The sequence below is a fragment of the Amblyomma maculatum genome, chromosome 4 (assembly GCF_055883805.1).
Source record: "Amblyomma maculatum isolate TAMU_Amacu chromosome 4, ASM5588380v1, whole genome shotgun sequence".
NCBI classification, from domain to species: Eukaryota; Metazoa; Arthropoda; class Arachnida; order Ixodida; family Ixodidae; genus Amblyomma; species Amblyomma maculatum.
Window position 1 is genome coordinate 119,052,174 of NC_139347.1, and position 27,688 is coordinate 119,079,861.

The following is a 27,688-nucleotide window of genomic DNA, read 5'->3' on the forward strand; positions in this document are numbered from 1 at the left end:
TGATGGCATAAAAAAATATACAGGGTCACTGACCAAGTCAAAGTTTCATGAAAACGTACTATCGTTTCAAAAGCCCTACAGCTTCGTTGTTCACAATGGAGAAACCAGACAAAAATCATTCGTTTATATCTTCTTCAAATACTTTGACTTGATCAGTGGCCCTATATATATATTTTTTTTATGAGAGAAAACACTGAATTGGTTTCCCGTTTGATGCTTTTATTTGCACTTATTTTATTTATTTTTGTACGTGCATGATGTCGCGTCCTCTTTCCAGCTAATTCCGCTTCATGAAGGGGGATATACCGCGGATTGTCCGAAGCATTACGACGTCTATGGTAAACCGTTGATGCATTCTGCAGGGAAGCTGGTTCGGCGTTCATTTTGCTATAATGCTATACCTAGCATCGCCCGCTACCGCGCTTTGCCGTTGTGGCCGGGGGCGTGGAGCGTTCGGTCTAGTTGGCCCGGGCACAATGAAGACGGCGATGTTGCTATGGTGATGGCACTGTTTACGATTCTTAGAAAAGTGCGCCACTCGCGCAAGTGAGCAACAGAGCTAACGCTCTAAAAGCCTGTCGGCAGGCAGAGCGTTTCCAAAAGGATAGGGCCTTTATCTCGAGTAAGGTAGATACCGTGTCACCCAGACGTCCACTCACCCGCCGTCTCAACACCCAATTTGTTGACCTTGTTTTGAAGCAACTCGACTTCCTGTGCTCTGAAAGGTATCCGATCATGTTAGCAAAAGTGACATAGAAGCATGTGAGAATTTCGAAGCATACAAAGAATGTGCTTCCGTTTGACCACATGAAGCAAAACCACTGTACTGCATTGGTATGGAAAAATTCACAAATTGTAGCACATGCCAAATCTGACAGAACGCGATCTGATCGATGCGTCTAAATCGTTTGGCATTTACAGGAAAACATTTGGTAAGCATGGGTACTCTTGCATGGAGTAAAAATTGGGCTCTGATTATTATGTTGCAAATGTGTGAATGTAGAAGTAAGTGCCACATCACGAAATTATTTACTACCAACACATGAAGCCGAAAGGCAGGCTCAACACTAAAGTATACTTGTTGCATACGTGTGTGTGCCCTGTGAAATGAGTAGAATAGAGTAGGCTCCAAGCTAATAATGAACAGTAGTCATTGGTTCAGAAAGCGCATGCATCATCACGGGGAAGCTACAGCAGGACAGGTCAGCGTCTTCCATGCATGCTACTTTTCACATCAGATTTCAGTGTCGAGTGAAATTCTGCAGGAGAAAAATGTTTCTAGGAGACTGATTGTTAAAATTTTATTCTAATTGCCTGAAATTGCTGTTCATTTAATTGCACACACACACGTACGTGCGCGCGAACGAATTAATAAAATGAGGACTCTATGGAGCATCCAATTGGGAGTGGGGAAGTGGACGTCATAAGCGCCTACAAAACTGTCCCCGCTAGGTCCTTTCTTCTGGCAACATTCCTTTACAATCCCCTCTCCCCTTCCTCCATTTCCCACATAGTTCAGTGTGAATGCGCCTCCTCAGTGCCGAAGAGAACATGAATACATGCCGGCCTCCTGCGCAATACATAGCCTCTTGGTGGATTTCACATCTATTTCGAAATATCGATTCATTTCAAAAGGAAAAAATTGGCAATCATTCACTTATTTGCACATTGTAACTTACCAGCTCTAGTTTCCAAGATTGGACAAGCATGAACAAAAAATAAACAAGGGCTACATTATCATATTTGTAATCACGTTTGATAAAGCAAATTTCTGTTGACCACGAGAGCTGGCAGCTTCCACTCCAGTCAAGGAGTGTTCCGATCCCTACTATATCTATGGCATCAGCAATAGGGAGGTTTAGAATATGGTACCCCTACCGCTTATGGGGGACATGGTAATAGCGCGGGTGACAGTAGGAGCACAATTCTCTATTATAGTGCGCACGCTCCGCTATTACTTTATCCTACTTACGGATAGGTTCGCCGTATTCTAAAGCTCGCTAATGATCACTCGATTGCACAGCCCAAAAGACGAGGATCAAAAGAACACAAGACAGGCGCCGAGTTCAACTAAGGTTCATTGACGAAGTCTGCAGAAATAATGCCATTCGCTTTTCCTTTTCACTCGTACTAAGATTGCAATGTGCAATCATGTTGACACCCTGTTTTGTGTTCAGTCAAGCTAGCCTACTGCAGTCCAGTCCAACCCCCTCATCGTCTCACAAGATATCTGCAGCACTGCGAAAGGCAGAGGAGCCCTTTCAATTGTGCTCCTAAGTGCCTCTCGCCCGTGCACTAATAATTTTGGCACAATTGCCTATTGTACGCATGATCCTGGTTGGATGGGCTGGGGTGCCTGTGCCTTTCGCTGTGCTGCAAACATCTTGTGAGACGACGAAGTATAGGCAAGAGAGGGAAGGCTCTTGTCCCATTGTCGGGGCGCCTATTTGTTCGAGTGGGGTGAAGAGGGGAGTTCAATGGGGCAGCCCATGCTGTGCAGGACGGGGACAAAAGCCCTCCCCTTCTCTGCCTGGACACTGCTGTAGAGCCACAAAAATCTTTGAAAGTCTGGGCAGCAACACAAGAAAAGCGTTCAGGCAGCGCAAGTCGAGAGGGCTGGGTGGCTGGGTACTCAATTCCTCAGTCATGGATTAGTGGCGTAGCCTGGTGGCAAAATCTGAACTACTTCCAAGATTGCGGCCGTTGAACCGCCACCTTAAGCAGTATAATTAAAAATACCATGAGTCCTATTCAGGACTAAGGAGTGGGTTGGTTACATCAAAAGTACAAATACAGTCATGACCAAAGGAAAAAAATTTGTGAATAGCATGCCTACAAGCACTAATTCAGCAATTCAGATAACAGAAAGATTACGGCTCTTAGCACATACAATATTATTAAGTTTATCACAGTCTTGCTTCGGACATAGTGGCTTGCACATGTGGAAGATGCATACAGAAAATAGGTGGACAGTTCCTCGTGTGATAGCAACTATATCTGAATCTAGCAATCAACTAACCCAGATAAGAGCTTTGGTAGCTCGTGCTCTTTCGATTAAAATTCATGCAGTCGTTTGGAAATGTTTTCTTCTACGTGCTTGGAATTTTTGTAGCTTGGAATTATGTACCATTGTACGTAAATGAGGAATAAATCATTTATGATGGAATAAAAAAGCGTTAAGCGTTAAGCATTTCTTTTTTTCACCATAGCTGTACAATATTTAGGAGTCCGCTCAGACTGACTGCCTGGGCAAGTCCGAAACTCAGTAGAGCGAGCCCGGTTCAGTCCTGTTTCACGTGAGCGTGGGTCCTGGCCGGGCCCAGGCCTGGAGCAATGAGCCTGGGTTGGCCTTGGTCTTCAAGCAATGCACCTGGGTTGGAAAATAAGACCTGCAAGGGCTCTAGTTCATTTCATATACTTCTCTTGCCGTTATTAGATGCAGTGGCAACTTGGCACACCACGCCGCCTACATGAATGAAATCTATTACTCAACTTAGCAAACTATAAAAAAGAAAAATTAAGGGAATAGGATTACTAAATTCATCACATTCCCGGGGCCGCTAGGTTCCACGGCGTCAAGTCAGCGCTTTGAACTCGTGTGTGTGCGGCTGAAACGTCTGCAGCCACCAGCAAATACGCCGGCGCGGTGAAGCTTGATTCGACTGTAGCGCCACTTGCCGCTCCGCGCTCCTGAGTTTTTGAACTGAAGCTGGTTCTAGTAACGTTGGCAGGAACAGCGAAGAGCTCCAGTGACACTAGACTAAAAGTCAGTTTCCTTAGTCCAATGTGGTACTATTTTTCACCCTAGTGCCTTCCGGCCAGCCGCACCTTTGAACGCTAGCGTGCTTCTTTAGGACAGTGTACAGCCTCGGTGGTGAAAAGAATTCTCATAAGTGGTTACCAAAGCGATGAGAATGTAAATTTTTGTAGTTTTTGTTCCTTTTTGAGGCACCTCATTTTTAAATATTTCCCCAGAACAGACACTTCTGCGAGTTTCATTGTACAAAAACTGCCTGTGAAAGGGCATGGGATGTTTTGCATAGCATAATCAACTAAATACTGCTACAGGCATGTGTTGATGTGTTTACACTTAGTAGTGCAACACATTTAAAGCGTTGTTAGCATTTATCACGACACACAATAGGTGAGTTGTAAGTACACTGCAAGATGATGTGTTCAGTTTCCTGATGTGAACGCAAGTGCACTGCAGTGAGATGCGCAGCGCAGAAGTCATGAGCTTACAAAGACTTTCGAAGGTGACAGATCAAAACAAACAATACTGTAAAAAAGAAATATAATGCCATGCATAAATGTCCCTCAACGCTTATGGACGTTCCGAAGTTTCGTTTATTATTATTGTTATTATACTTGCCCATTGAGCAACTTCAGTTTTATGTTATAGTAAATTAAAAGCACGTTAAAATAAAAAAGTCAAGTTTCTTTTGTGAATAAAATTCATTTTGACATGAAAAACTAAATCCTCACGTTAGGTATTAAGAACACTGTGGTTGTAAAATTTTACGGTCTATCCCACACTGGGACTTGATGCGTATGAACGATATCTGTTTTAAGAGGGTCATATGATCGTGCTCCAGAGGACGATGAAGTGCGACAGACTGCCTAAAAATGATGACGCTGAGGATGGACAGATCTGAGCTGCCATCAATGCTAGTTTTACGGACTGCTATTGCTTGTGGATCTTCCCCGTAACAATATAAAAGTCACTTGCTTTACAAGTAATGAGATTTCAACACTTCATTTAATGTTTGAAACAGTGACACGCATGCCAATGCTTTTACTGCTGCATTTGGAACTCTCATTAGAAGATCTTTTAGCTGCTTCACTTTTCACTAAGATTTCCATGTTCGAATTATATGCGACGCCAATTTTGGTAAAATTTAAAAGTAGTCGAATTGCGGAGGTCCGATGGGCAACATTTCTGGGGTGTCCCACCTATATTTGGGGGTCACCAATGAGTTTGCCACACTCAGATTAGGTTGGGCATCAATTTTGGTCGAATTCGGATGGTGGCGTCACCAGAGGGCATTAAATATTTTGTGCACACCTTTATGTGGACACCTTTTTCATCATGATCCCATAAATGCAAGTGCGTATTAAAGTGCAGTTTTTAACTGCTGATTACAGCTGGTGCGATTAAGCACATGCATCTCCCGCATGGCCTTCACGCTATAAAGCAGATTCTGCAGTGCTAGCTACTGACCAGTAGCCTAAATGAGAGGCTAGTAATAATAAGCAAAATATTCAAAATAGAAGGTCAGTCATGTTTAATGAAGCAAAAAGAGTAAGGAGGAACATGAAGAGCAAAATGAAGCATCAGGGGGATGTGCTACATCAGGAAAATGAGAGAGGCAACTTACCTCGCACACATCGCTGCTTCTTGTTGGCACGAAGTTTTTTCATCCGATATATGTAGTCATTACTTCGTCCGCAAGCGATCCCGGTTTCCTTGTGGTATTAAGAAAACTGCATAGCCATCCTCCGGCTAGAGCAGTTAAATGCACAATGCTGTGGCATTTGGCGAGCATGCCGCAATGAGAAACAATGCGTGCAAAGTCTCCTTGGCTTTAGCCGGTGAAAAACAAAAGCCGCGTATTCACTGATTGCTCTGTTTTTACTTTTAAAAAAATGTTTTAGTTTTTTTTGTATGCCACATGTATAAGTTGCACCCCAAAAATTGGCCCTCAAATCTGGGAAAAAAAATTTTGGTATGTTTGTATACCTGCAGCTGTACATAAATGTTCACGTCCACCGAGAAGTGAGCCCCAAAAATCAAACTTACTAAAGACATTTGACACTTTGCCGAACTCTGTGCCGGTCTCTCGATGCCAAATATTTGTGGAATGAAAGGCGGTTTTAAAGGCACTATCATATCTAATCTGAAGGAAAGGCTTAAGCATCCTCCTAATTTTCATTCTTTTCTTACGTGGCATGTCAGCACATATTCTGGGGTGAGAGAAAGAGCATCACTTTTGATTGCTCTTTTCTTCGATGTGAAGTGAAGCTGGTCGAAATTTTTTGTGGTGCAGTGACAGGTCATTTAGAACAATTAGTTCATGCACATTTTCTTGCCTTACTTTCTTGCACTTTCACCTTTGCTTTTTATTCGACTCTTTGTAATTTTTCACTGTTTTCTTTCGCTTTTAGTGTGGTGTGCGGGGTCATTTATTGCTTGTGGATGTCCAAAATTTTGATCCTGTTTAGTTGTAAGTGCAGCACCCATCTTACCCTTGTCTCTGCCTTTCTTTTATGTGTGTGTGTGTGTGTGGTGTCCTTGCTGTTTTCGCCATTGGAAAAAGAAAGACGTCTAGCCGATTGTTGATGGCACCTTTGGATAATTCGCAGGAGTTCAAGGCGCTTCCGAATACAGTCGAGGAGATCAGCAACCAGCTGCTTACCGAAGAGCAGACGCTCAGCTGCATGCTTCCTGTGGATGTGTCGGTGAGTTCCCTACACTGAGTCTCCTGGGTTGCTCTGTTTCCTTAACATGGGTGGCATTGTCTGTGGGCATTTCATACATGCAAAGTCTCACCACGGCAGTCTTCCTTTTGTGGTGACGGAAGGGGCTCACTTTTGACGGCACAGCTGTGCGATCAGCATTTGAAGTAGCAAGGAGAGAACATATTGACCACAAAACATTAGGGTTGCCCAGTTTCTGTGGCAGTGTCAGCACACAGCAAAAGAACACCAGGTGGTCAGAGTTGATATGGGGTCATTATTTTTTCTTTCTTCATCTCTTTTTCTGCCTTTTTATCTCCAAACACTTTTGCTTTTTTTCTTCACCCCCATTCCTCATGGTGCAGTTAAGGTGTCCTTCAACAAGAGAGTCGCTGATCTTGCATTGCCTTTCGTCAACTTCTTTCTTTTTTTTTCTTATTCTTTTTTTTCTTGTTTCTTTTTTGAAAAGAGAGATCTATTCAATTAGGCTGTACTAATTGAGCGTCATTGCAATGAACTACAGTGCGATACCTTAGCGGTCGCAGGGTATTTCAGTTCCCGAAATTTTTCATCCATTGAGCACCATATGCGTTCAGCTGCATAACGAAGTACATTCTGACACATTCAGCATAACATATTTGTTGCTGGCTCGAGAGGATCCAGAGGAATTGAATAAAAGTATGCTGTGAACTCACTGAAGCAGGGTTGTGCCGAATTTGCAGTGACTTGGCACTAGCTAAAAGGCAGTCGGCGCCGCGAGTTCATTATATCAAGGTCAACCGCTGCAATATGTTCATTACATGGAGTTTTCAAATACATGCACTTCAATGGGGGCGGCGTTCAGTTCAGTTAAGTTCAGTTTATTACCTTGGGAATTGAAAAACTTCGCAATATCGAGGAATTCGCTACATGGAGGTTAGTTAACAGGGCATAAAATGAAGTGCTCCCTTGAATTCGGGTGCAGCGTGATTGTCGTGGCGCAGCTGGCAATCGGAGTATAAGGAAGCAAAAAATGACACTGATTGTCAATTTTTCTGCTTGCAATGGACATCACTTCGAGCAAGTCATCATCAAGGGACTTGAAGGCACAAGCGTTGATGCACGCAGTCATGCAGTTTTGGTACAGCCTAGGCATGGCCGCCAAGGGTTGCACCCAAGATTCGACAGACCCTAGAAGTCCCTTGCAGCAATTTGGGAAGCAAAGGAGGGCATCGTCGACTCCTTGAAGAAGGGCACTCATGTGCTACGAAAAAGGCTGAAGGTTCTCGCATTTTAAGATGTGGTAGGGCTCATTTTGCATGGCTTATTTTGGTTAGGGAGCGGAAAGTTCCTATCTGCAGTGCTGTACCTTGAAAAAAAAAGTTTGCCATTCTGTTTGGCCACGACAATTTTCATGCCAGCAGTAGTAGAGCCAAGGATTTTCGCCATCAGCAAACTCACTCACACAGACGATGGCTGTGTGGCAAATCAGTGGCAAATCAATATTTGCTGACACAGCAGTATCTGCTGCCTGCGTCGACGTGAAAGGGCTGAAGATCTTGGTGCGCTGTGATTGATGCTTCCGAATTGAATGCGGGCATTAAAAGATGGCCATTGTGTCAGTGTAAAACACAACAAGCTTCACATCTGAATCTCTCTGCATCATCATGAACAGCAGAGACAAAGCACATACAGCTGATGATGGGGCGCAACAAGATGCCGCAGTGCTCCAAGAATTCACCTCAGCCAGAAGTTGATTATACATAAAACTAAAAGCATGGATGACGTGCCATATTTTCAGTGGTTGGCCTTAGTGGTTGGCCACGCAGCTGCGAACGGTGGTGGCGAGGGCACGCGCAGCAATCTGAGAACACGCACAGTCGCTGCCATGAAAAAAAGAGGTGGGGGGAGAGCACGTGCTGCTTCCGCTGTGGAGCTGGTTACGAGGGACAACGGCGACGCGAAGCGCAGGAACGGGCGCCAAAGAGCTGCGCTCTAAAAGACACAGGGCGAGCAGCGTGCGTCCATCGCTGCCATGCGCTGCTCGCGAGCTCCTGCGCGTCTATAGCGGGAACAGTGGAGCGGGCTGGCAACGCGAGGCAGAGTCGGTTTTCTTGGACAACGGGGGTGGGCAAGCACACGCGACATGCTGCGTGGGACGGCAGCATGGAGGAAGAAAAAACTAGGAGGGAGCATGACTTCACGCAGCCAACCTTCGCAAGCCAAGTGCCGATGAAGCCACTCCCTGCACCGTTTTTTCGCTCTCCTAGTTAGACCCTATGTTTTGATGTCGGTGCGTTTTAGTGCGTGTGTCTGCCATGGCGCGGATGCGCGACTGTCTGCTGTGTGGGCTGCTGGGCATGAAGGAAGGAAAAACTTCCTCCATGCTGCTGGGTGCTGCGCGCTACTTGCGCGCCGCCGATTCGGTAGTAGATATTACCGCACGCTATCACGTGGTTTAATACGTAGGGGCTGACTCACTCCCTTTTATTTTTTATGACTAGGCTTCACGGATATTGCCGCGCGCTCCCTCCTAGTTTTTCCTTCCTCCATGGGTGGCAGCGTCATCGTGGCCGCTCTCCCCCAGACTGATTCCTCTTCCATCCTATTTCATAGTTCCCTCCTAGACGCGTTGCGCGAGCCGCTGAGGAGGTGGAAGCTGCCGCTGCGCTATCAGCGCGATCGTGAAACATCCTCTTCTATGATGTCAAATAATTTTGATTTACTGTAAACACCTCCAAGGTGATCTCCCTTAAGGCCCAACTCCAACGATATATTCTGGGCGTCGGCGCTGTTGGCGTATGCAGGAACCGGTTTGAGCATGTGCACGGTACGAGACGCCAGCAAACTCGAGCGGAGCGCCGAGATCTGTCCGTGCTAGATTTCGGCGTCAGCGTACACGCAGGCGCCAAGCTGCTCACCCACGTAGGTCTCTCATTGGCGCACGTCTAGGTACCGTACACCAATGAGAGGACGGGTGGCCGCGACCTCCGGATTGGGAATTTTCGCTCACGCGGAGTCTTCGCGTGGCTTTTTTTTTTTTTTTTGTCATCGCTTTCCATCGTCACACGGGGCCGTGATGGCAAAACTCTTCGCAGCCAATCGGTTTATCTCAGCCGTGGAGGAACAAAACTCAAAAGACTCGTCTCAGCTACGGTCGCGGGAAACGGGACAAATTGATGTTGCGTCGATGACGTTGCAGATTGTATTGAAAAGTAGAGAAAAATGTGGAAGGTGCACATTTATTTGTGCAGAAGTAGAATGTGTAAACTGTAATTAAGTTCCATGTCTAAATTACATCTCTTAACGCTTTAAAAAGCAGAAATCATTGAGTGAATGTTAAAACTGGTTTGGGCAATGTCTGCTTGTTAAGTCGAGCAACAACTCACCAGCGCAAGTACAAGCGTCAGCAGTGAGCACCAGTGGCGCCAACGCCGAGTCCCATGGAGATGCGCACGGCTTGTGACGCCCACCGTGGCACGGCGCTGAGAGCGCCGATGCTGAGCGCCGACGCCCAGGATATGTAGTTGAAGTTGGGTCTTTACACCAAATCTTAATCTGGTTTTCGTTTCACATTCTCTTTTTGGGTCTTCACACAAAAACTGCATGTAGCGAAAACCTGGATGGAATGAAAAGTCGCAGACATTTTGCAATTTCGTTATAACCAGGTTTAACTGTATACATTTCGTACCTGCAACACGGGTGTTGTGGATCTTCCCCCCCCCCCATCCCCCCTTGTGAAAGGCAGCGGATGGCTTGTGCTGCCCATTTGGTTTGACCTCGTGGGTTTCGTGCAGTTGGAACGGGAGTACCAGCAGCGCAAGGTGACCATCGCTCGACTGGAGCAAGAGGTGGCCAGCTGCGAGCGGCAACTGGTTCAGGCCCGTGCTGAGATGGCCGAGACGGGCACCCGCTGGCAACGTGACGTCGAGCAGCTCCTGCAGCGGGTCAACACATCCTTCAGTCGTTTCTTCCGGGAGCTGGGCTGCGTGGGCGAGGTGCACTCTCTCTCTCTCTTTTCCAGCTTGGTGATCAGTTATCTAAATTCCTAACAATCTAGACTACATGAGTAAGTTGCCTGGTGCTGACATACTCAAATTATCTTTATTTTGTCTTTCTCTTCTGCAAACAAGGTTTTTTTACAGAACCCAAATCAGCCTTTACCTTATACAGCTGAACCCCATTATAAGAAACATAGATGTAACAGACAATCGGGTATAAGAGACACCATACACCCAAATGGTTGGCCGCCCTATGACTTTCATTAATTAGACCTTTTGTTTAACAGACATCAAATATAGAAGACGGGTGGCTATAAAGTACAAATTAGCCTTAAAGTTTGGAACTCAGTCTTGCTTGTATAACAGACATTTTAACCTTAGATGCGGCACCATCCACCGCCAGGTTCAGTAGCAGCCACAGTGAAAACAAAAGAAGAGAGACACACCTGTGCTGTAATTATTAATTAGAATTTCAGCAAGCAAAGAGCAGGTCAGTCAGCTATGAAATGACTAAAAGAAACCTCTGCATTGGGAATGGAATGTAGAGAAGCTCTTCAGGCTTGCCACGAAAAGCGCAAGTGCGACTACATATGCGAGCATCTGAGAGAACCTATTGGGAGCACGCATTGGGTTCTCCAATTAGTGAAGCTTCCTATCACAAATTACCTTAAGTGTTGTGTCCACTAGTCTGAAGAATATAGCAAAAATTTATTACGTTGCATCTCAGTATGAGCGACAAATCTATCTGATAAATGCAAAGAAAGTGCTCAGCTTGTGCTGCTGATATAAGCAAGTGTGCCTAGAAAGTGAGACATAGCCAAGCCAAGACCAAAACAATGACATAAAAACAGAGGTGGTTCTGCTCTAGCCAAGACAAATAAACTTCTCTGTTTGGTGTTCAACGCGTTTCAACTCCACTCAGAAATGCCTTGTTTGCTTTTAATTTATTTTTCGTCAGAGTAGCGACACTCACAGACTTGTTACTCACAGCCGCTGTTACCCTTTGTCAAGCGAGCATAAATTTCTGAGTGATATTTCTGCTAGTGGTGTTTTATAGTTTTGGCTGTTTCTAGCACCTCGGTGGTAAGCTGGTTACTTTTACGATTTCGTGGCGCTTTTTTGACGAATTCTTGTAGTGTTACCAGACACATAGCTTAGTTGCAAATCGCTAGATGAGGTGCTATGTCACATCGCAATCGCACTTTGCAGTCGCCGCAAACATAGTTTGCCAACATGTACAGCCTCGGCACATTGGCCATGAGGCTGGCCTCATTTTTCAAGCTTGGAGAGGCTGTGTTGAACAGCATCAAGGCAGCCATAAAGCAGACCAAGATTTACAACTATTTGAGCAGCAAATAAATATAAGAAAGCTACGAGGTGTGGTCAGTGTGGAGGTCCACCAAGGAAATGCAATATGTAAATGAAAGCTATAATAATGTGTACCCCTCTTTATTGCGTATTTTAGCCGTAGGATGCCTGTACTTTTTTTAAGGAATAACAGCGCAGAGACGAAGGACGAGGAAGAAGACAACAGGTGTTGTCTTCTTCCTCGTCCTTCGTCTCCGCGCTGGTATTCCCTAAAAATATGTACCAACTAGCTCAACTTTCCGTGTTATTGATGCCTGTACTGGAAGGAGGTCTGGTTAGAAAATGGGAACGTGATACTCTGCTTATGAGGGACCTCTCATGTAAGAGATAAAAACTGCTCCCCAGTGCATGTCTCTTATAAAGGGGTTCAACTGTAGCAGCACCATTAACAGGGCCTTGCTCTTCTTCCGTGGTAGTTGTTTCAGTACAGTGCAGTCCACTTATGACGATACCAGACATAGCGATATATCGCTTATAACGATCAAATTCTTGAGATTTAGCGTTTTTCCCATGCACCTATGTAAAATTAAACCAGATATAACGATTGATTATCGGCGGTACATCAGATACAACAATAGCTTTATCGCCGCTTTGCAGGTGTTTATCACGAAAATTTGATTGAATATTCAATAAAAGATAAAATATTAAGAAGACAATGACATGAAAACTCGAAATATGTGTCGAAAACGGAAGGAAATGAGCACTATCATCATCGCAATTGCAGCCGCACAAAGGGTGCTGCTGCGGCCGTATCGTCATCGCCATCGGCGATTTTGCGTCTGTGGAAGATGGCGGCGACCACACTGACGGACGCCGCGATAGCTCACGAGATGAAGCGGCAGATTCATCGGGATTTTTGGCAGGGTTTCAAGGTTGGAAGCCTCGTGAAAAAATACGGACTTCGCACTCTACGATTTTAGCGATCATCAAGGCTAGGGATGTCCTTCAGTTCATCCAGTTGCTAATCGGTTTTGTGCACGCAAAAGGGACTGTCGCCAGCGTACAGAGATGCTCACAGGGATTGTCAAGCTTCAGCTACTGCTAAAGCGAGCGCGAATCTCCCACTTCTTTAAGTATGCTTAAGTTATTTTATGACTATTGATGTATACTGTAATAAAGTGTTTAGTGCTCTTTACGGTGATTAGAGTTGTTCAACCCGATTTACTCATTGTAAGTAGGCAAGCCTACATGCATGGGAAAATACGTGGGTGTGCCTTTTTGTTTCTTTTTCTTTTTTTTTTTTTTTGGCGGTCCAGATATAACAATAATCGGTTACAACGATCGGATTTTCGGGTTTTCTCAATATCGTCATAAGTGGACTGCACTGTATAATGATACCAGATATAACGTAGAACCCTTTTGTAGTAAAGTCAATGGGACTGGCAAAAATCTTTACTATACCAGTGTCTTTACTATACAGTAGAATCTCGATGATACGATTACGGCTGGTACGAATTTCGGGATGATACAAATTTTAAGAATGCTTTGAACGGACTACATTGTATAGAATACGTTAAGATTCGGGGTGATACGAAAAATTTCTGAACCCGCCGCGGTTGATACGAACGTGCAAACCAGTCGCACAGGCGAGCGGCTGGCGCGGCTGGCCTCAAGAGGGTAACATAACCGACGCGGCCGCCGCTAACTCCTCCCCCCCCCCCCCCCTTGCCGCGAATGATACGAACGTTGTACAAACGCACAAAGCCACCGAGCAGCTCAGAGCTCACAGGGGGAGAGGGTACCCACCGCGGCCGCTGCCTCTCCTCTCCAACCCCCCTCACCCCACTAGCCACCCTACCCCCACCTTCCTTTCGTAGCAAACCGACGAGCACTAGACAAGGACGGCCAAGGCGAGGCACGTGCCCAGTCGTGTACGTCACTCATTCGCTGGCAGCTCATTGGTCTATCGAAAAGTTGTCTCGCCGGCTGTTCCCAGGAGGCCTGTGACGCTGGCTGCCCCTGCATAGTTCACCTTAAGGCGTAGTAGTTCTCCGTTCGCCACTTCTTTTTGTCGTTCGCTGTGACGTGAAGGGCCCAAACATTAGAAAGATGCAAGCGTTTGCTGCTGCCGAAATGTTGCAGAAACGTAAAGCCCTTTCTTTTAAGGAAAAGCTTGAAGTGCTGAAGAGAGTTGACGAAAACCCTAAGAAGAAGCGTGTCGACTTAGCAAAAGTGCTAGGGTTGGCACCGTCGACGCTCTGCACCATTAATGGGTAGCGAGATGCCATCTTGAAGAATGTGCAGCACTTCGGTGCGAACGTGAAGCAGGCTAAAACAGCGACCCATGTCAAGCTGGAAGAGGTTCTGCTGACTTGGTTCCGCGAAGTGACAGCGGCCGGCGTCAATGTGGATGGCAAGGTGCTACGTGAAAAAGCCGACACCGTCGCGCTTTCGCTTGGAATTGAAAATTTCTAAGCATCTGGGGGATGGCTGCTCCGGTTTAAGGAGCAGCACGGACTTGACTACCGGGTGGTCTCAGGTGAAGGCAAGAAAGTGGACCAGTCAGCTGTAGATGAGTGGCTGAACACACTGCCGGCGCTGATTTCGGAGTGCGCGCCACGCGACATATTTAATGCCGACAAGGCGGTCCTCTTTTTCAACCTTCAACCGGAAAGAAGTTTGTGCGTAAAAGGCCAGGCATGCCAGGGTGGCCAGAAAAGCAAGGAGAGAGTAACAGTACTCTTTTGCTGCGACTCGGATGGATCCGAGAAACTCCAGCTTACCGTCATCGGTAAGTCGAAGAAACCGAGGTGTTTCCGATAGGCGGAGCGTTTGCCTGTCTTTTACAAAGGTAACCGAAAGGTGTGGATGACTGGAGATTTTTTCCGCAAGTTCTTGACAAGCCTTGATGGGAAAATGGCGTCAAGAAACCGGAAAATTTTGCTTTTCGTGGACCAGTGCTCTGCCCACCCAAAGGAAATGATATTCAATAACGTGAAAGTCAGGTTCCTGCCGGCGAACACTACCAGCCATCTTCAGCCACTGGACGCTGGGATAATTAGAAATGTGAAACATCATTTCAAAGGACTTCTAGTGAGGCGTCTGCTGGCGAAAATTGACCGTATAGAAGCAAACTTGCGGATCAGTCTCTTAGATGCTTTGCACTTTCTAGCCATGTCGTGGGATAGTGTAACTTCAGACACAATCTCGAACCGTTTTAGAAAGTGCGGATTTGCCATCGGACTTCTTGATGCGGCTTCGGCAGGAGATTGTCAAGAGCCAGATGAAGACCTCACGATTGATGGCTGGGACAATCTGGAAACTGAAGCTTCGGCTCGGGACTTCGTTACCACGGACGACAACGTCGCGACCTGTGGGCTGAGGTGTATTGAAGACTTGGTCAACGAAGCGAATGATTGCAAAAATGAGTCTGACAGCGATGGTGACGCTGACGACGAGTGTGATCAGCCGCCATCAACGGCAAATCCTCTTCACGCTTTGGACGTTCTGCACCGCACCGTAAGTGCCAGCAGCATGAACGATGAAACCGTGGCACGGTTTTATGCCTTTCAGGCGGAGCTTGTCCGCGACATCAACAGCAAAAAAGTGCAGACAAGCATTACGGACTTTTTCGGCTGCAAGTAGTTCGGCATAATAAAGTTTCGTTCATTTTCAATTCATTCCCACGTCGAAGTTGACTTGTTTTGGATCATACGAATTCGGGATGATACGAATATTTTGCGTGCTCCCTTGGAATTCGTATCATCGCGATTCTACTGTATCGGTGGTTGGTGATCATGGTCCTGAAGTTGCCGTTCGGCAACTAAATGGCTATTTACTGAGCACATCTTATGAAAAAAAACACTCTCAAATAGTTTCCATCTCTCTTATCATCTCTTCGTCACATTTTTTCAGCTATAAGATTCTTCTTTTTTACATCTTGTGGAAGTACTTAAGCGTGAGAGCAATGTGGCTTCGAATATAATTGAGTTTGATTTCATGTGGAAGCCAAAACATTGCATGAACACGGCGTCATCTCCTGCTGTTTCCATCAATAAGCAAGCAATAGGTGAGAAATGCGCGCGGCAGTCAATTGCTGCAAAACTGCACATGCCGCGCCTCCAGTTCTTGCTACTGCGGCCTCGTGTTGCACAGTGCAGTGAATGTTTGGTCGTTTCTTTCGTTCCCTATTTCTCGCTGCACTTTTACTCCTTTACTTTCTGAACGGACCGCACCGCCTTCTTTCCATGCTTGCAGACAGCTTTACTTTTCTTTTTTTTCATATGCTCTGTGTGCTTTTCCTCAAGGCTCCGAGGCTTACGTAAAGTTGGCTTCTGAATACTAAAAGCCTAGTGGTAAAGCCCTTTAAAAGAGCCGGTGTTTTCTTTTCTTTTTTTTTTTTTTTTAAGTTGCTTCGCGATTTTGAGTAGTGCGCTTGCGGCGATGTCATTTTGTGAAAAGGCATCGCCGCGGCCAGGCGCACTTTACTAACTGATTTTTATCAAAAATGTCTCTAGTAAAAGGGGGGGAAATCTACAGTCATCTATGGAAGATGAACTGGGACTTCAGTTTTACTTTACTATATCCGGGTTTACTATAGTGAGGTTCTGCTATTGCTTATAACGGCCAAATTCTGGGACATCTGTTTTTCCATTGCCTCTATTTAAAAATAAACCGTAAATAATGGTCGATTAATGGTAGTATATCAGGTGCAACATTACCTTTATCGCCACCCGGTTACTGCAAAATTTGCCTGAATGTTTGTAAAATATAAGATAATATAAGAAGAAATTGGCGTGAAAACTCGACATATGCGGCAAAAACGGATGAGCGCTATCATCATTGTAATCACTGCCTGTCGCCGAGCAAAGGGTGCGGCCGTATCGCCATCACCGATCTTGTGTCCGTGGAAGATGGCGCCGACCACAATGACGGTATGGCCCCTGGACGACAACACGATAGCTCTCGAGATGAAACTGCAGATTCGACATTTCTTTCAGGGTTTCAAGGTTGGAAGCCTCGCAAAAAAATGTAGGCATTCGCACTCTACTATTTTAACAATCATCAAGGCTGTGAATGTCCTGCAGTTCATCCAACACACAAAAAGGACTACTACTACCAGTGTACGCGCTAATATAAGCGATGCTCACAGCGATTATCAAGCTTCAGCTGCTGCTCAAGTGAGCGCAAATTTCTGACTGTTTTAAGTGTGCGTAAGTTATTTTATGGCTATTGATCCTATCCTTTTATAAATTGTTTAGCACTCTTTACGATGATTAGCATTGTTCAACCTAATTTACTTATCGCTGGTAAGAAGGCAAGCCTACATGCATGGGAAGCTACGTTGGTGTGTGCTTTTTTGCTTTTTCTTTTTGTTTTTTCGCCGGTTCAGATATAACAATAACTGGTTGTAACGATCGGATTTTCCAGTTGTCTCAATATCGTTATAAGTGGACTGCATTGTACACATTGTGCACACAGTGCAGCGACTGTGTCCGCAAACTCTGCTTTCGGTGACTACAGATTTCGGTATGTTTCTTTTAAGCAATGCGAAAAGAAATACGTTTTATTGCAATGAAAATCGTGCGATGCTTACTGCATGGAAAACTGGGAACACAGAAATGACAAAGGCAATAGGAATGCAAAACTATCGTCATGCCCAAAGCAAGTGCTCCAGGAGCGTCTGCTTTCATAGTTGTGGTGTCACCAGAGACCAGCTTCAAAGCCAACAACAGCAGAACAGCGTACTGCTTACACCCTTTGGTGGTTGAAAATTAAATGAGAGATGCACGTTTTAGGAGCCGAAAATAGGCAGGTAAAATAAGCCAATTTAGGCATCGAACAAAGAAAAATAGGCACTAAGACATTGGAGCGCAACCTTTGTTGCGAATTAAAAAAACTAGGGGGAGCAAAGGTGCAAATCATAGCAACTTATTAAAGCAGTCCCACAGCATATCATGCAGTTCATATGGTTCACAGAGTCGCTTCAGCAGAGAAAAGTAGGTGATCACTTTCTGCCACGCGAAATCTGGAAATACAGTCGAACCTATATCGAACTCAAAGGGGATCGAGAAATATTTCGATATTTTGATAATTTGATATACAGGAATAGACTTGAGACGCTGCGTGCGATCATGAAAAATGATACCGTATTTGTTGCGGAATCAACTCACTCGCATAATAAACCACCCTCCATTTTTGCCACCGAGAATGTGTAAAAAAAAACAAAGCGCTAGTCGGTGGCGCGTCCCTCCGTTTCGGCCGTCACATCCACGGCTCATTGGCAGCGCACCAAGACGCTGCGCAGGGATAACGTCACAGCGTTTTTATTTTTTTACTATAATTTTGATATTAGCTCCTGTGGTGGCGGGGAGCGAACTTGGCAGAATGCTCGTGATAGATTGATTGCACAAGCCTGGTTCGATTTATCACGCCGCACAAAACCATTGGAAAGCGTGATAGCTGCAAATGCCGTTTGAAGCGCACAGTGCTAAAAGCCGGTGTCATGATCGCAGCTAGCTGATCGTGTGCTTTAGTTTATTCATAAATGCAAGGATAGACAACTCTCGCAAAAAAAGAAACTATCGCTTCTTAACGTCTGCAGCCGCCATAGCTTACGCTACGCCGCATGTTCAGCAGGACAAGGATGGACGACTCTCGCAAAAGAAAAAAAAAAAAACATTTGCAGCTTCCTAATGTCTACAGTCGCCATAGCCTACGCTACGCCGCACATTCACCACGACGACATAAGACGCGCGTTACACAGCACACAGAGGGTTCACAATATACACTGGAGAAAATGTCCAACGTTCTGTCTGCCATGGGCTGAGCTGGCTTGTCGACGCATGCGTAGTGCGTGCTGTTGCGAACAAAAACAGGGAAAGAGAGAGAAAGCTCGGCAGAAGAATGGGCACATCCTTGTGCTTCGCTCTGTCGTGTTATTTCCGCTCTTCAGAACACACAATGGCTGCATTGGCCACGTCTCTTCCGTATATACCGGCCATTACCAAATCGGTTCCTTCTCGTTTCTTCGCGCACATGGCTCGCAAACGTCCTGTGCTGGCTCATGCAAGTGATCACCGCAGATGCGGGCACCTTTGGGGAAAGGGCGCGGTGCTGTTCTAGACCAGCCGTCGCCGAACTACTCCTTCTCATTCCTTCGGCGTGGCTTGAACGTGTCACGCGGTAAACGGCTGAAGGTAGCGCGATTGTTTTTGGGGAAGGCACACCTGCACGGTGCCGAGTTCAGTATATCGAATTACAGGTGAAATTGAAGTTCGATATATGACGCAGCTTTCCTATACTTTTACAAGGTATTTTCAAGGATATGTTTCGTGAGTTCGATACAGTGAAACCTCGTTATAACGAACAGTTAAAAAATCGAAAAATAGTTTGCTCTATCCATAGTTCGTAATATAAAATTTCATAGAAAATACATGCAAGAGCACCAAAATTCAATCAGAGAAGGCACAGCAACTCGGAGGGTGCCTACCTGGGTCACGTCCATTTATTTACGCGCAAAGAACTGCGTTATCGCAGCCTGCTTATTTGTGTTGATCGCGTTTCGTATCATGCCCTGTTCCGCAGTTTGCAAACACTTAACAAGGGCAAACCCACTGCTCTCAATAGCACTGCAGTGGCTGCGCAGTAAATCTAATGCAGCAAGCGCTTCTTGTGAAGTCGGAATGTTGTCATCGTCTGCAGCGTCAGCCTGAGCTTTGTCTGCAGGATGTTCAGAAACTTCCACAGTGATTTCGGCGTCCGTCAGTACAGCCATGGTCACCGCGATGTCGGCGTCGCTTACAAAGTCCTCTCAGTCATTCATTGAGTCATCGAGCTTGGTCTTTAACGTCAGTGCTGCTCTTTTTTTTTCACTTTCATCGCCATCACAGCACTATGCACACCCGCGCACCACGCTCAACGCGTGTTGACGACCGACGCAGCCTCCACCGAACGCTACGACGGCCACGCTGTTGCTAACACTAAAATGTGAAAAACACAAAAACCAAAAGGGCAAAAGCAACATTCGATCGCACCACTGCCGCCGCTGCTGAAGCGGCGCTGTCAGCGATTGCGAGATACGAATGATTGCTCATGACCTCCGAGATCACTTCCGCGCGCACAAACGCGCGTGGGGGTGATCTCGTAGGCCATGGATTTCTTTGGCTGTCAACTCCCAATGCAGTCGTGGCATCTGTGACGCTTTCAGCGCCTGCGAGGTAGTCCTGAACATTTGCTGCACCGCACAACACACTTGTAGTGCAACGAAACCTGCCTCCTGCTATTAAAGTGAGGTAGTGCTTGGCGTCGAGAAGTTCGTAATATCTGTTATATGCCGAACCGCGTTCACTATGGGAAGTTAAAAATACATGTGTTTGACCAAAATATTTCGGAACAGTTCGATATATTCAATAATTCGTTATATGTGTGTTCATTATATCAAGGTTTGACTGTATAACCAAAATTCGAATTATCCAAGTTTGACTATAGTGTTACAAACTCCGTTAACACACATTTCATCTGCCTCAATGCAAGCAATGAAGTGCACGTACGAATTTTGAAAACTTTCAGCAGACTTAATAGAAGACCAGGGCCGGCTTGCACGATAAAGTTGGAGCTAAGTCCAGACTTAAACGGTCCAGACTTAAACAAGCCGCACGCTTCGGTTCGGCTCGTGTTCACCAGAGTGACTTCCCTGAACGCCCTCAGCAACCACTTGGGGCATTTATCCTCGTAACACAATCTTAAGCCGCAAAAAGCAATGGCACGGATTTTACACAGTGCAAGATTGACCGAATGTTTACATCTTACCGCCAGGACAGGGCCAGCGCATCCCTGTATTTTCCTAATTTCTCGACTTAGTTAACGGGCGTCCTTGTGTCTTAACTAAGACGGCCTAGAGTCGTAATCGCACAAGCGACTTATTCAAGTCAGGACTGAAGCCCAGTATTGACTTCAGTCTTAAGCGGCTATGCTAGCGGCCTAATCCTTTAGACTCCAGTTAAGTCTGGGCTTAGCTAAGACAGTCTTAAGATCGTTTCGTGCAAGCGGGCCCAGATGATCTATGTGTAGCACCAGGTAAATACAACTGTATTTCATGCATTTATACATCAATATTATCCATTTATAAGATCCTAAATATGAGTTACAAATCCTCACTTTCACAGAAATTAAGCTTTTTTATTGTAGAATTCAAAATACTTCAACACTAAATATATGTTCCCATTAACGTCTACGGTCTTTTTTTTTTTTTTTAGCTAGTATCTTCTCGCGTGTGGAGCCACACCACCTCTTAAGTTGCCTGCTGGTGGGAGGGTCAAAACACCAGAAATATAAAATGTGGGAAAATGCAGCCGTACAGTGTTACTTGATGCAGATTATGCTGTTAAAATAATTTTGTTCAGGTCTACGCACTACTGGCAATAATAGTTTCCAGGACACAAGAAAAACAAATTTGGTGTACAAATGCCACATTCTTTGATGATCTCTTGATTTCACGAGCTGGTCTCACAACATGAGATTTTGACTCTCAGACACTAAGTCTGGTCTCCGGACACCGGATAACAACAGGGCTATTGGCTTTCATTCCTGATGATGCACTCTGGAAACGTTTGTCCCCAGTAATGCATTTGCCTAGGGTCTATGGTAATAAACACCGTCTTTCTAGAAATCTTTGTTCAAACTAAAAAAGCAATTCAGCACACAATGACCATCTCCAAGAAGCTGTAAGTTATGCTTTCTCACTGAGAACAAGGTTCTAAGCTAAAGGGAAATGCTCCTATAGTGTGCAGTGTCAGCGTACGTTAAAGGAACCCAGGTGGTCGAAATTACCGGAGCACTCCTCCTCTATGGCCTACCTCATAGCTAATGCCACTTTGGGGTGCCAAACTTCATATACTGTAAGAAAACTGTGTTGTTATGCGCCAGATAGCATTCCTTTGCTGCTGTTTCTTTGGTACGTATGACAATGTACGCACATGATTTAAGATTTATCATGCGAGTCATGGAGGGGCAACAGCTTGATAAGTGCTCTAGATTTTACAGGAATAAAAAGAAGCGATCCTAATGCGGTGGTGTTTAGTAAAAGCGTGACAAAACTTGCTTGCTGTTAGCTTGGCAACTCGGATGACCGCAAATGAACACAAAGTGATAATTTATTGATGTGACTGGTTCCACCGCAGGCGGCAGCACAGCCTAATGTGAGGTTTGCTATGACTAGCAGGAAGGATGAAGAACGCATTGGAAGTGCAATTATATGTAAGCTGTAGACAAGAGTAATACTTGCGATTGTTCAACAACTTCCTGTCAGCTGTAAGGTACCAAAGGGACAGCATTAATATGGCTGCATGCTGAGCACCATCACAATTAACCTCAATGTCATGCTAAATTCCATAACATTGTAAAGAAGAAGACTGGCTTACGCTTGAGCCGCATGATTATCGCCTGATGCTCGTGCCTAGCTGGTCTAGCAGACCTTGTGCTGCTGTTATGCCTACTTCAGTTACCAATCTTCTAGAAATAGACCCCCACCTTACATTTGGTGGAGGTACAGGGTGTGATCTATCTTCACGCCCTGGAACTCCGCAGCTACACGTTACCACCTCCTGCGATGCCAGAAGACGTCAACCACTAAGCTTACAAATGGGCTCGACCATCATTTGTGCAGGCACTTTTCGTTGGCGAGACCCTGCCATTTCTTGCTGCACCAGCCAACGTGACATTGAATACTGGCTCAGATCCTATGAGCGGGTGAGCGCTTGTAACAAATGAGACACGGAAACAGAGCTCAACAACGTGATTTTCTATCTTACCGGCATAGCAGATCTGTGGTACCGGAACCATAAAGCAGACATTGCATCCTAGTCTGTGTTTAGTCCCAACTGCTCCAAAATTTTCGGCCATCCAGCGGTCAGAAAACTCAGCGCTGAACAACGCTTGCGTGCGGGGCCTCAGCAGGTCGGCAACAAGTTGCACAGTATGTTGTCAACCTCTGCAAGCGCATGAACGCGCAGATTCCAGAAGCCGATAAGATCGAGCACATTCTCAAAGGAATCGATGACGACGCATTTCAGATGTTGCTAGCGCGAGACGTGCATCTTCGCAGAAGTCATCACACTGTGTCAGAGTTTCAAGGGCTCTAACTCGCAAGTACAGCACGCACACAAAGTCGCTTGCTGACCTGACAGATGCAGGTGAGCATTCTCTGCTCCTGCCGCAGATTAAGAACTTCATTTGGAAAAAAGTTGCTTGACAGCTATCTTTTCTTTCCAGTCATCATCAGCCTTCACCACATGTGGTCCCCAACCTGCTCCATGTTATTCAAGAACAGGTGGCTGAAGCATATTCAGAAATGTGGCGCAACAAACACAAACACAAGAGAAGATGCACAACACACGCACACACTACCAACTGTAATAAGAATCTGAAAACACTTCCTCTTCACCACTCCTCCTCTTCTACACTCGATGCAGCACCAACTAGCCCCTCAAGCCGTTATTTTGAGGTGGCTGAAGCTCTTTATCAGGCCCCTCACCCATACCTCTCGTGTCCCCATTGAAATGTGACCATTGCTGCCCGACCACCTGCCTATGTTCAGACTCCTGGTCCCATTTGAGAACTTGCAGATTTTATCCAACCACTTGCTCAACTGGCAAACGCCTGGTGCACAAATGAAAATCATCCCAGTTGCTACTTCTGCGGCTTGCCAGGTCATGTGGTGCGGAACTGCTGTTGATACATGGGCGTCTATTGATCACCTTCCAAAGTCTTTGGCTGCTGAGGCATACCAAGGTCATCCACTGTCTCCTGACCATATTGCTTCTGGCTGTCATTCACCTTCTCCACGTTGACGCTCCATTTCTCCGATGCAACTTCGCTTCTCGGCCACTCTAGTCAAAAACTATTTGCTGCTGTTGCTGAGGGGTGAACTACACTGTTGTCGAAATGTTAAAGGCCTCGTTTATCTGTTTATCTGGAGCTAATTTAATTGAAGCTTTTGTAGAGGTTGTTTCAATGATGGCGCTTGTCAACACCGATGCTGCGGTCCCTGGGATGGATGCAGCACTTTGCGACTCTGAGAAAAGTGAAGACGCCCCTTTATGACCTCTTGTTATGGACTGCAAGCGCGCATCTCATTCAGTTGTCAGCAGCGTCTACTGTTTGAGTTCTCATACGAAACATATTATATAAGATCAAGTTCAACATTTTGCTTTCCTGTTCACATGTGATCATCTTGGGCTGGGATTTCTTATCGCTCCACGACAGGGTCCTCGACTGTGCTCGGGCTCAAGTAGTGCTCTCTGCACTGCCCAGTCCCGTGCCGGACTCTGAACTTTACGATTCTTCTGTTTCTGCCAAAGCTCTTGATGCCGGCAGTACCGATATTCCTGCGTGCTCATCCCTGATTGTGCCTCTCTCCTCTCACTTTGTTCACTGTGCAAGTGTCATGTTCACACCAAGATTTTTCTTCGTCGCCATTGTCTGCCCTTACCTTATGCCCTGCCCACCATATCTGCTGGCCTCACCTCATTATGGGTCTCGAATTCATATTCAATCCCCTCTTATTTTAGGCTGTTCATTCGCAACTTCACATCAATTGTTGCCCTTTGACTCAGCTGCTTGGCAGCAATACTGCTTTTTCAGCTTGGTCGCCTGTTTGTGACGACGCATATAACAACCTGTGTCGTCTCGTCACGTTCCTTCCTATTTTGCGCCATTTCGACCCGGCGGCTCTGCCTGAAGGCCACAGGGATACCAGTGGTACTGGTCTTGGTACAGTGCTTGACCCGGCGCATACCTGGCTTCGATGAATTGTAGTTGCGTATTCCAGCCGCACACTTACCAAAGTTTAGTACAACTACTCTGTAACTGAAAAAGAGTGCCTCACCACTATGTGGGCCACAGACAAATTTCGCCCTTACGTATACGGTTGTCCTTTCGAGGTCGTTATGACATTTATGCCCTTTATTGGCTTCTTCCTTCCTTCCAGCCGCCTGGCTCGATAGGCGCTACGTCTCCAAAAATATGGCATCCGTACCGAAGGGAACCAATAGCTTGTTTCGCTGTCTGCTCACAGCCAGAATTGCCTCTGCTAAATCGAAATTCTTGCACCGTCCCCTGTCATCAGTGACATGCCTTCTGAGCAGTGTAGAGATCCTTGGATTCGGGCTCTTCTGTTCTTCCTCTCTGACCCATCGGCGTTTACACCATCCTACACCCTGCATCGTCAAGCTTCATATTTTGAAATACAGTTGAATCCTGCTTCAACGAAATCGGCGAGCGTACGAAAAATTTTGTTGTCGAGAAGAATTTAGACAACTTGAGCAAAAACAAAAATTTATTTCCAAAAGTCCGTAAGCTTTGTCTGCTTGCGTTTCACTGCCAGCAGCGGCATCACGCGACTCTCGCACTATGTTAAGACAGCCATCGCAATGTCGTAATTGTGAGAGCCCAGGAACTTCCTAATAACATCGAAGGCATCCATCACCTGCGACGAGGTTGCCAAGGCTCACCCTGGGCGGAGTCGTCTTCAGCATCGGACAGCAGCTCTTCCAGCTCGCCAACACCTTTAATGATGTCCTCATCACTTAGCTCTTCGTAGACAAGCACGTCCGCGTCAGCGTTGAGGAAATCATCTAGCTCGGTATCGCCAGGGACGTTTCCTGCATCCTGGAGGGATTTCCAGGCCATACTGATCCCCGAAGTCGACGATAATGGAGCGTCATCTTCCACGCTGTAGCTGTGCTTGTCACCTCTTGGTCAACAAACCCGGCGTGCTGGAAGCAGTTGTAGATCAAGGTGGACCGGGTCACGTTCTACGCAGCAGCCATCACCTGAAGAGCCATGAATAGGTCCACCTTTGTCTCCCTGCCAGTTTCGAGGTTCAAGAGAATCTGCTAAATCAACCCGATAAGTGCACTTCGCGCTTCGAATGATGCCTTGATCCAGTGGCTGAATGATTGAAGTGCAGTTCAGTGGGAAAAATCACACTTCGACTCTTGACAACAGTTTGGCGTCTTCAATGCAGTGAGCAAGACAATTGTCCAAGAGCAAACAAACCTTTCGGTTCTGCTTGCTCATGTCAGTCAAATACCATAAGCCAGCCTGCAAATATGGCACGGGTCATCCACAAGAGGCCGTTAGCGACATACTTGACTGGAAGGCTTGTGGTTCTATTGAAGCAGCACAGTTTGGTACTTTTGCCAATAACAAACGAGGGACACTTGTCCGATCCATCCATGTTTGTGCGCAGCAGCACAGTCACCCTTTTCTTGCTGTGCTTGCCACCATGGTAACGCTGCCCTTTAAAATGTAGCATCCTCGCTGGCAGCATCTCATAAAAGAGACCCGTCTCATCCACGTAAATATCGGACGGCACGTAGCCGCTCATGCTATGAGCCACGTTGTCTACCACCCATTCTGATGATGCGCCGCCAGTGTCCGCGAAACTTGCTTCACCGCACAAAACTTTTCCCACTTTTCCCACGATGTCGTGCCTCGCTTTGAAGCGTTTGAGCCGGCCTGTGCTGGCCTTAAAGTCGGCCAGGCCTAGCAAGCATATACTCTGGTGAGGCAGGCCAAAAGTAGAGAAAAATAAAGTGCCTCTTCCCGTGCCACTAAGTATAACGGGCTTAGGCCTAGCAAACAGGCATAATTGAGGGACTTCTGCTGAACAGTGCTTCCGCTAAGCGGGTTGTTCTTAGCTCGCGTTTCGACGAACCAGGCGTAGACAGCCTTCCTACCAAGCTCGTATGTTGACTGCGTCACCTTCTTGTGTTGAGCTGAAGTGCCTGACGCAAGTGCCTTGCCGATGCTTTCTTTACAACGACAACGCATTCAGCACTATGGCAAAATCTGCGGCAATATTCTCCTTCTTCCCACTTTCTGCTTCAGCGATAATACACTTTTTTTTTTTTCTAGCGAAAGAAACTTCCGCTTCTTCGCTGGTGTTGATATCCTAGGAAGTTAGCAGAGACGAGACGTGACCACGCTGAACGATGCACTCACAAACGACAAGGACACACAAAGAAGAAAAACTGTGATGCGGAATGGGCTTCTTCCTACAGCGTTTTTCAGCCCGCCTCGCATTTTTCTTTTTTTTCTCCGACAGGGCACGAAGCTCTACCCACCAGTCAAGTCCTCAGCCTGCCTGAAAAGCGCTCTATTCCTAGCAGACGACGTCGCTGAAGACGCTGGCAGATGACGTCATATTTACGCGCTGACGCATTTTACACACCGCTTTCGAGCAGCCCCTCTTCTCTTGGAGGCCGCGAATGCTTGCCAACCAACACCGCTCGCACGTGATCATGACTTTCTTTTCTGCTTGGCAGGAAATCACGAGCACCATGACTGAGAGCTGCATCAATAAAAGAAACCCAGCAGAGGCAAGGGCGGACTCATTTTTTTACACGGAGAACGGAGTTAGCCAATGAGCGGGGCGTGATGTCAGTTCAAAAATCACGTGGGCATCTGAAAAAAAAAAAAAAAAGCAAGCGAGCGGTGTGCACAAAGAGGTTGTGCGGTATGAGTGCGCCCCCCTCCACCAGCGATCTGCGATGCAAAAAAATAAATAACGGGAACGAGAAAGTCGCTTTACAGCACTCACATACTGAAGGAAGACAAGACAGAGGGGCCACTCACTCGCGAAAATTCACAAAAAAAATTTGAACATGTGCTCGCAAAGTACTTCGTTTTTGAGAAAATTTAATACATTAAATCCTATGGGGGTTTCACGGGGAATACAAAATACTTCGTTGGGGCAAAAATTTTGTTGAAGTGGCGTTCGTTGTACCGGATTCAACTGTACTAGACAACCTGCTGTACTGCCGGAATTGCTTTCTGATGGATTAAAATGGCTCCTTGTCATTCCTCGACACCTACGGGCGTACATCTGCTCATGTTTTCACACTGACTTGCAATGCGGTCACGCGAGCCTTTTCAAGACA

General features: G+C 46.1%; 1 protein-coding gene across 2 annotated transcripts in view; it reads left to right on the forward strand.

The window, feature by feature from the left end:
* SMC5 (structural maintenance of chromosomes 5) overlaps window positions 1–27,688 on the forward strand; it is a 162,472-nt gene that overhangs the window by 123,788 nt on the left and 10,996 nt on the right. For both annotated transcript variants that reach the window (XM_084602401.1, XM_084602402.1), the window contains exons 21-22: window positions 6,364–6,459; window positions 10,233–10,433. In XM_084602401.1, the coding sequence (XP_084458527.1) occupies window positions 6,364–6,459; window positions 10,233–10,433 (297 nt within the window). The remainder of the gene's footprint in view (window positions 1–6,363; window positions 6,460–10,232; window positions 10,434–27,688) is intronic.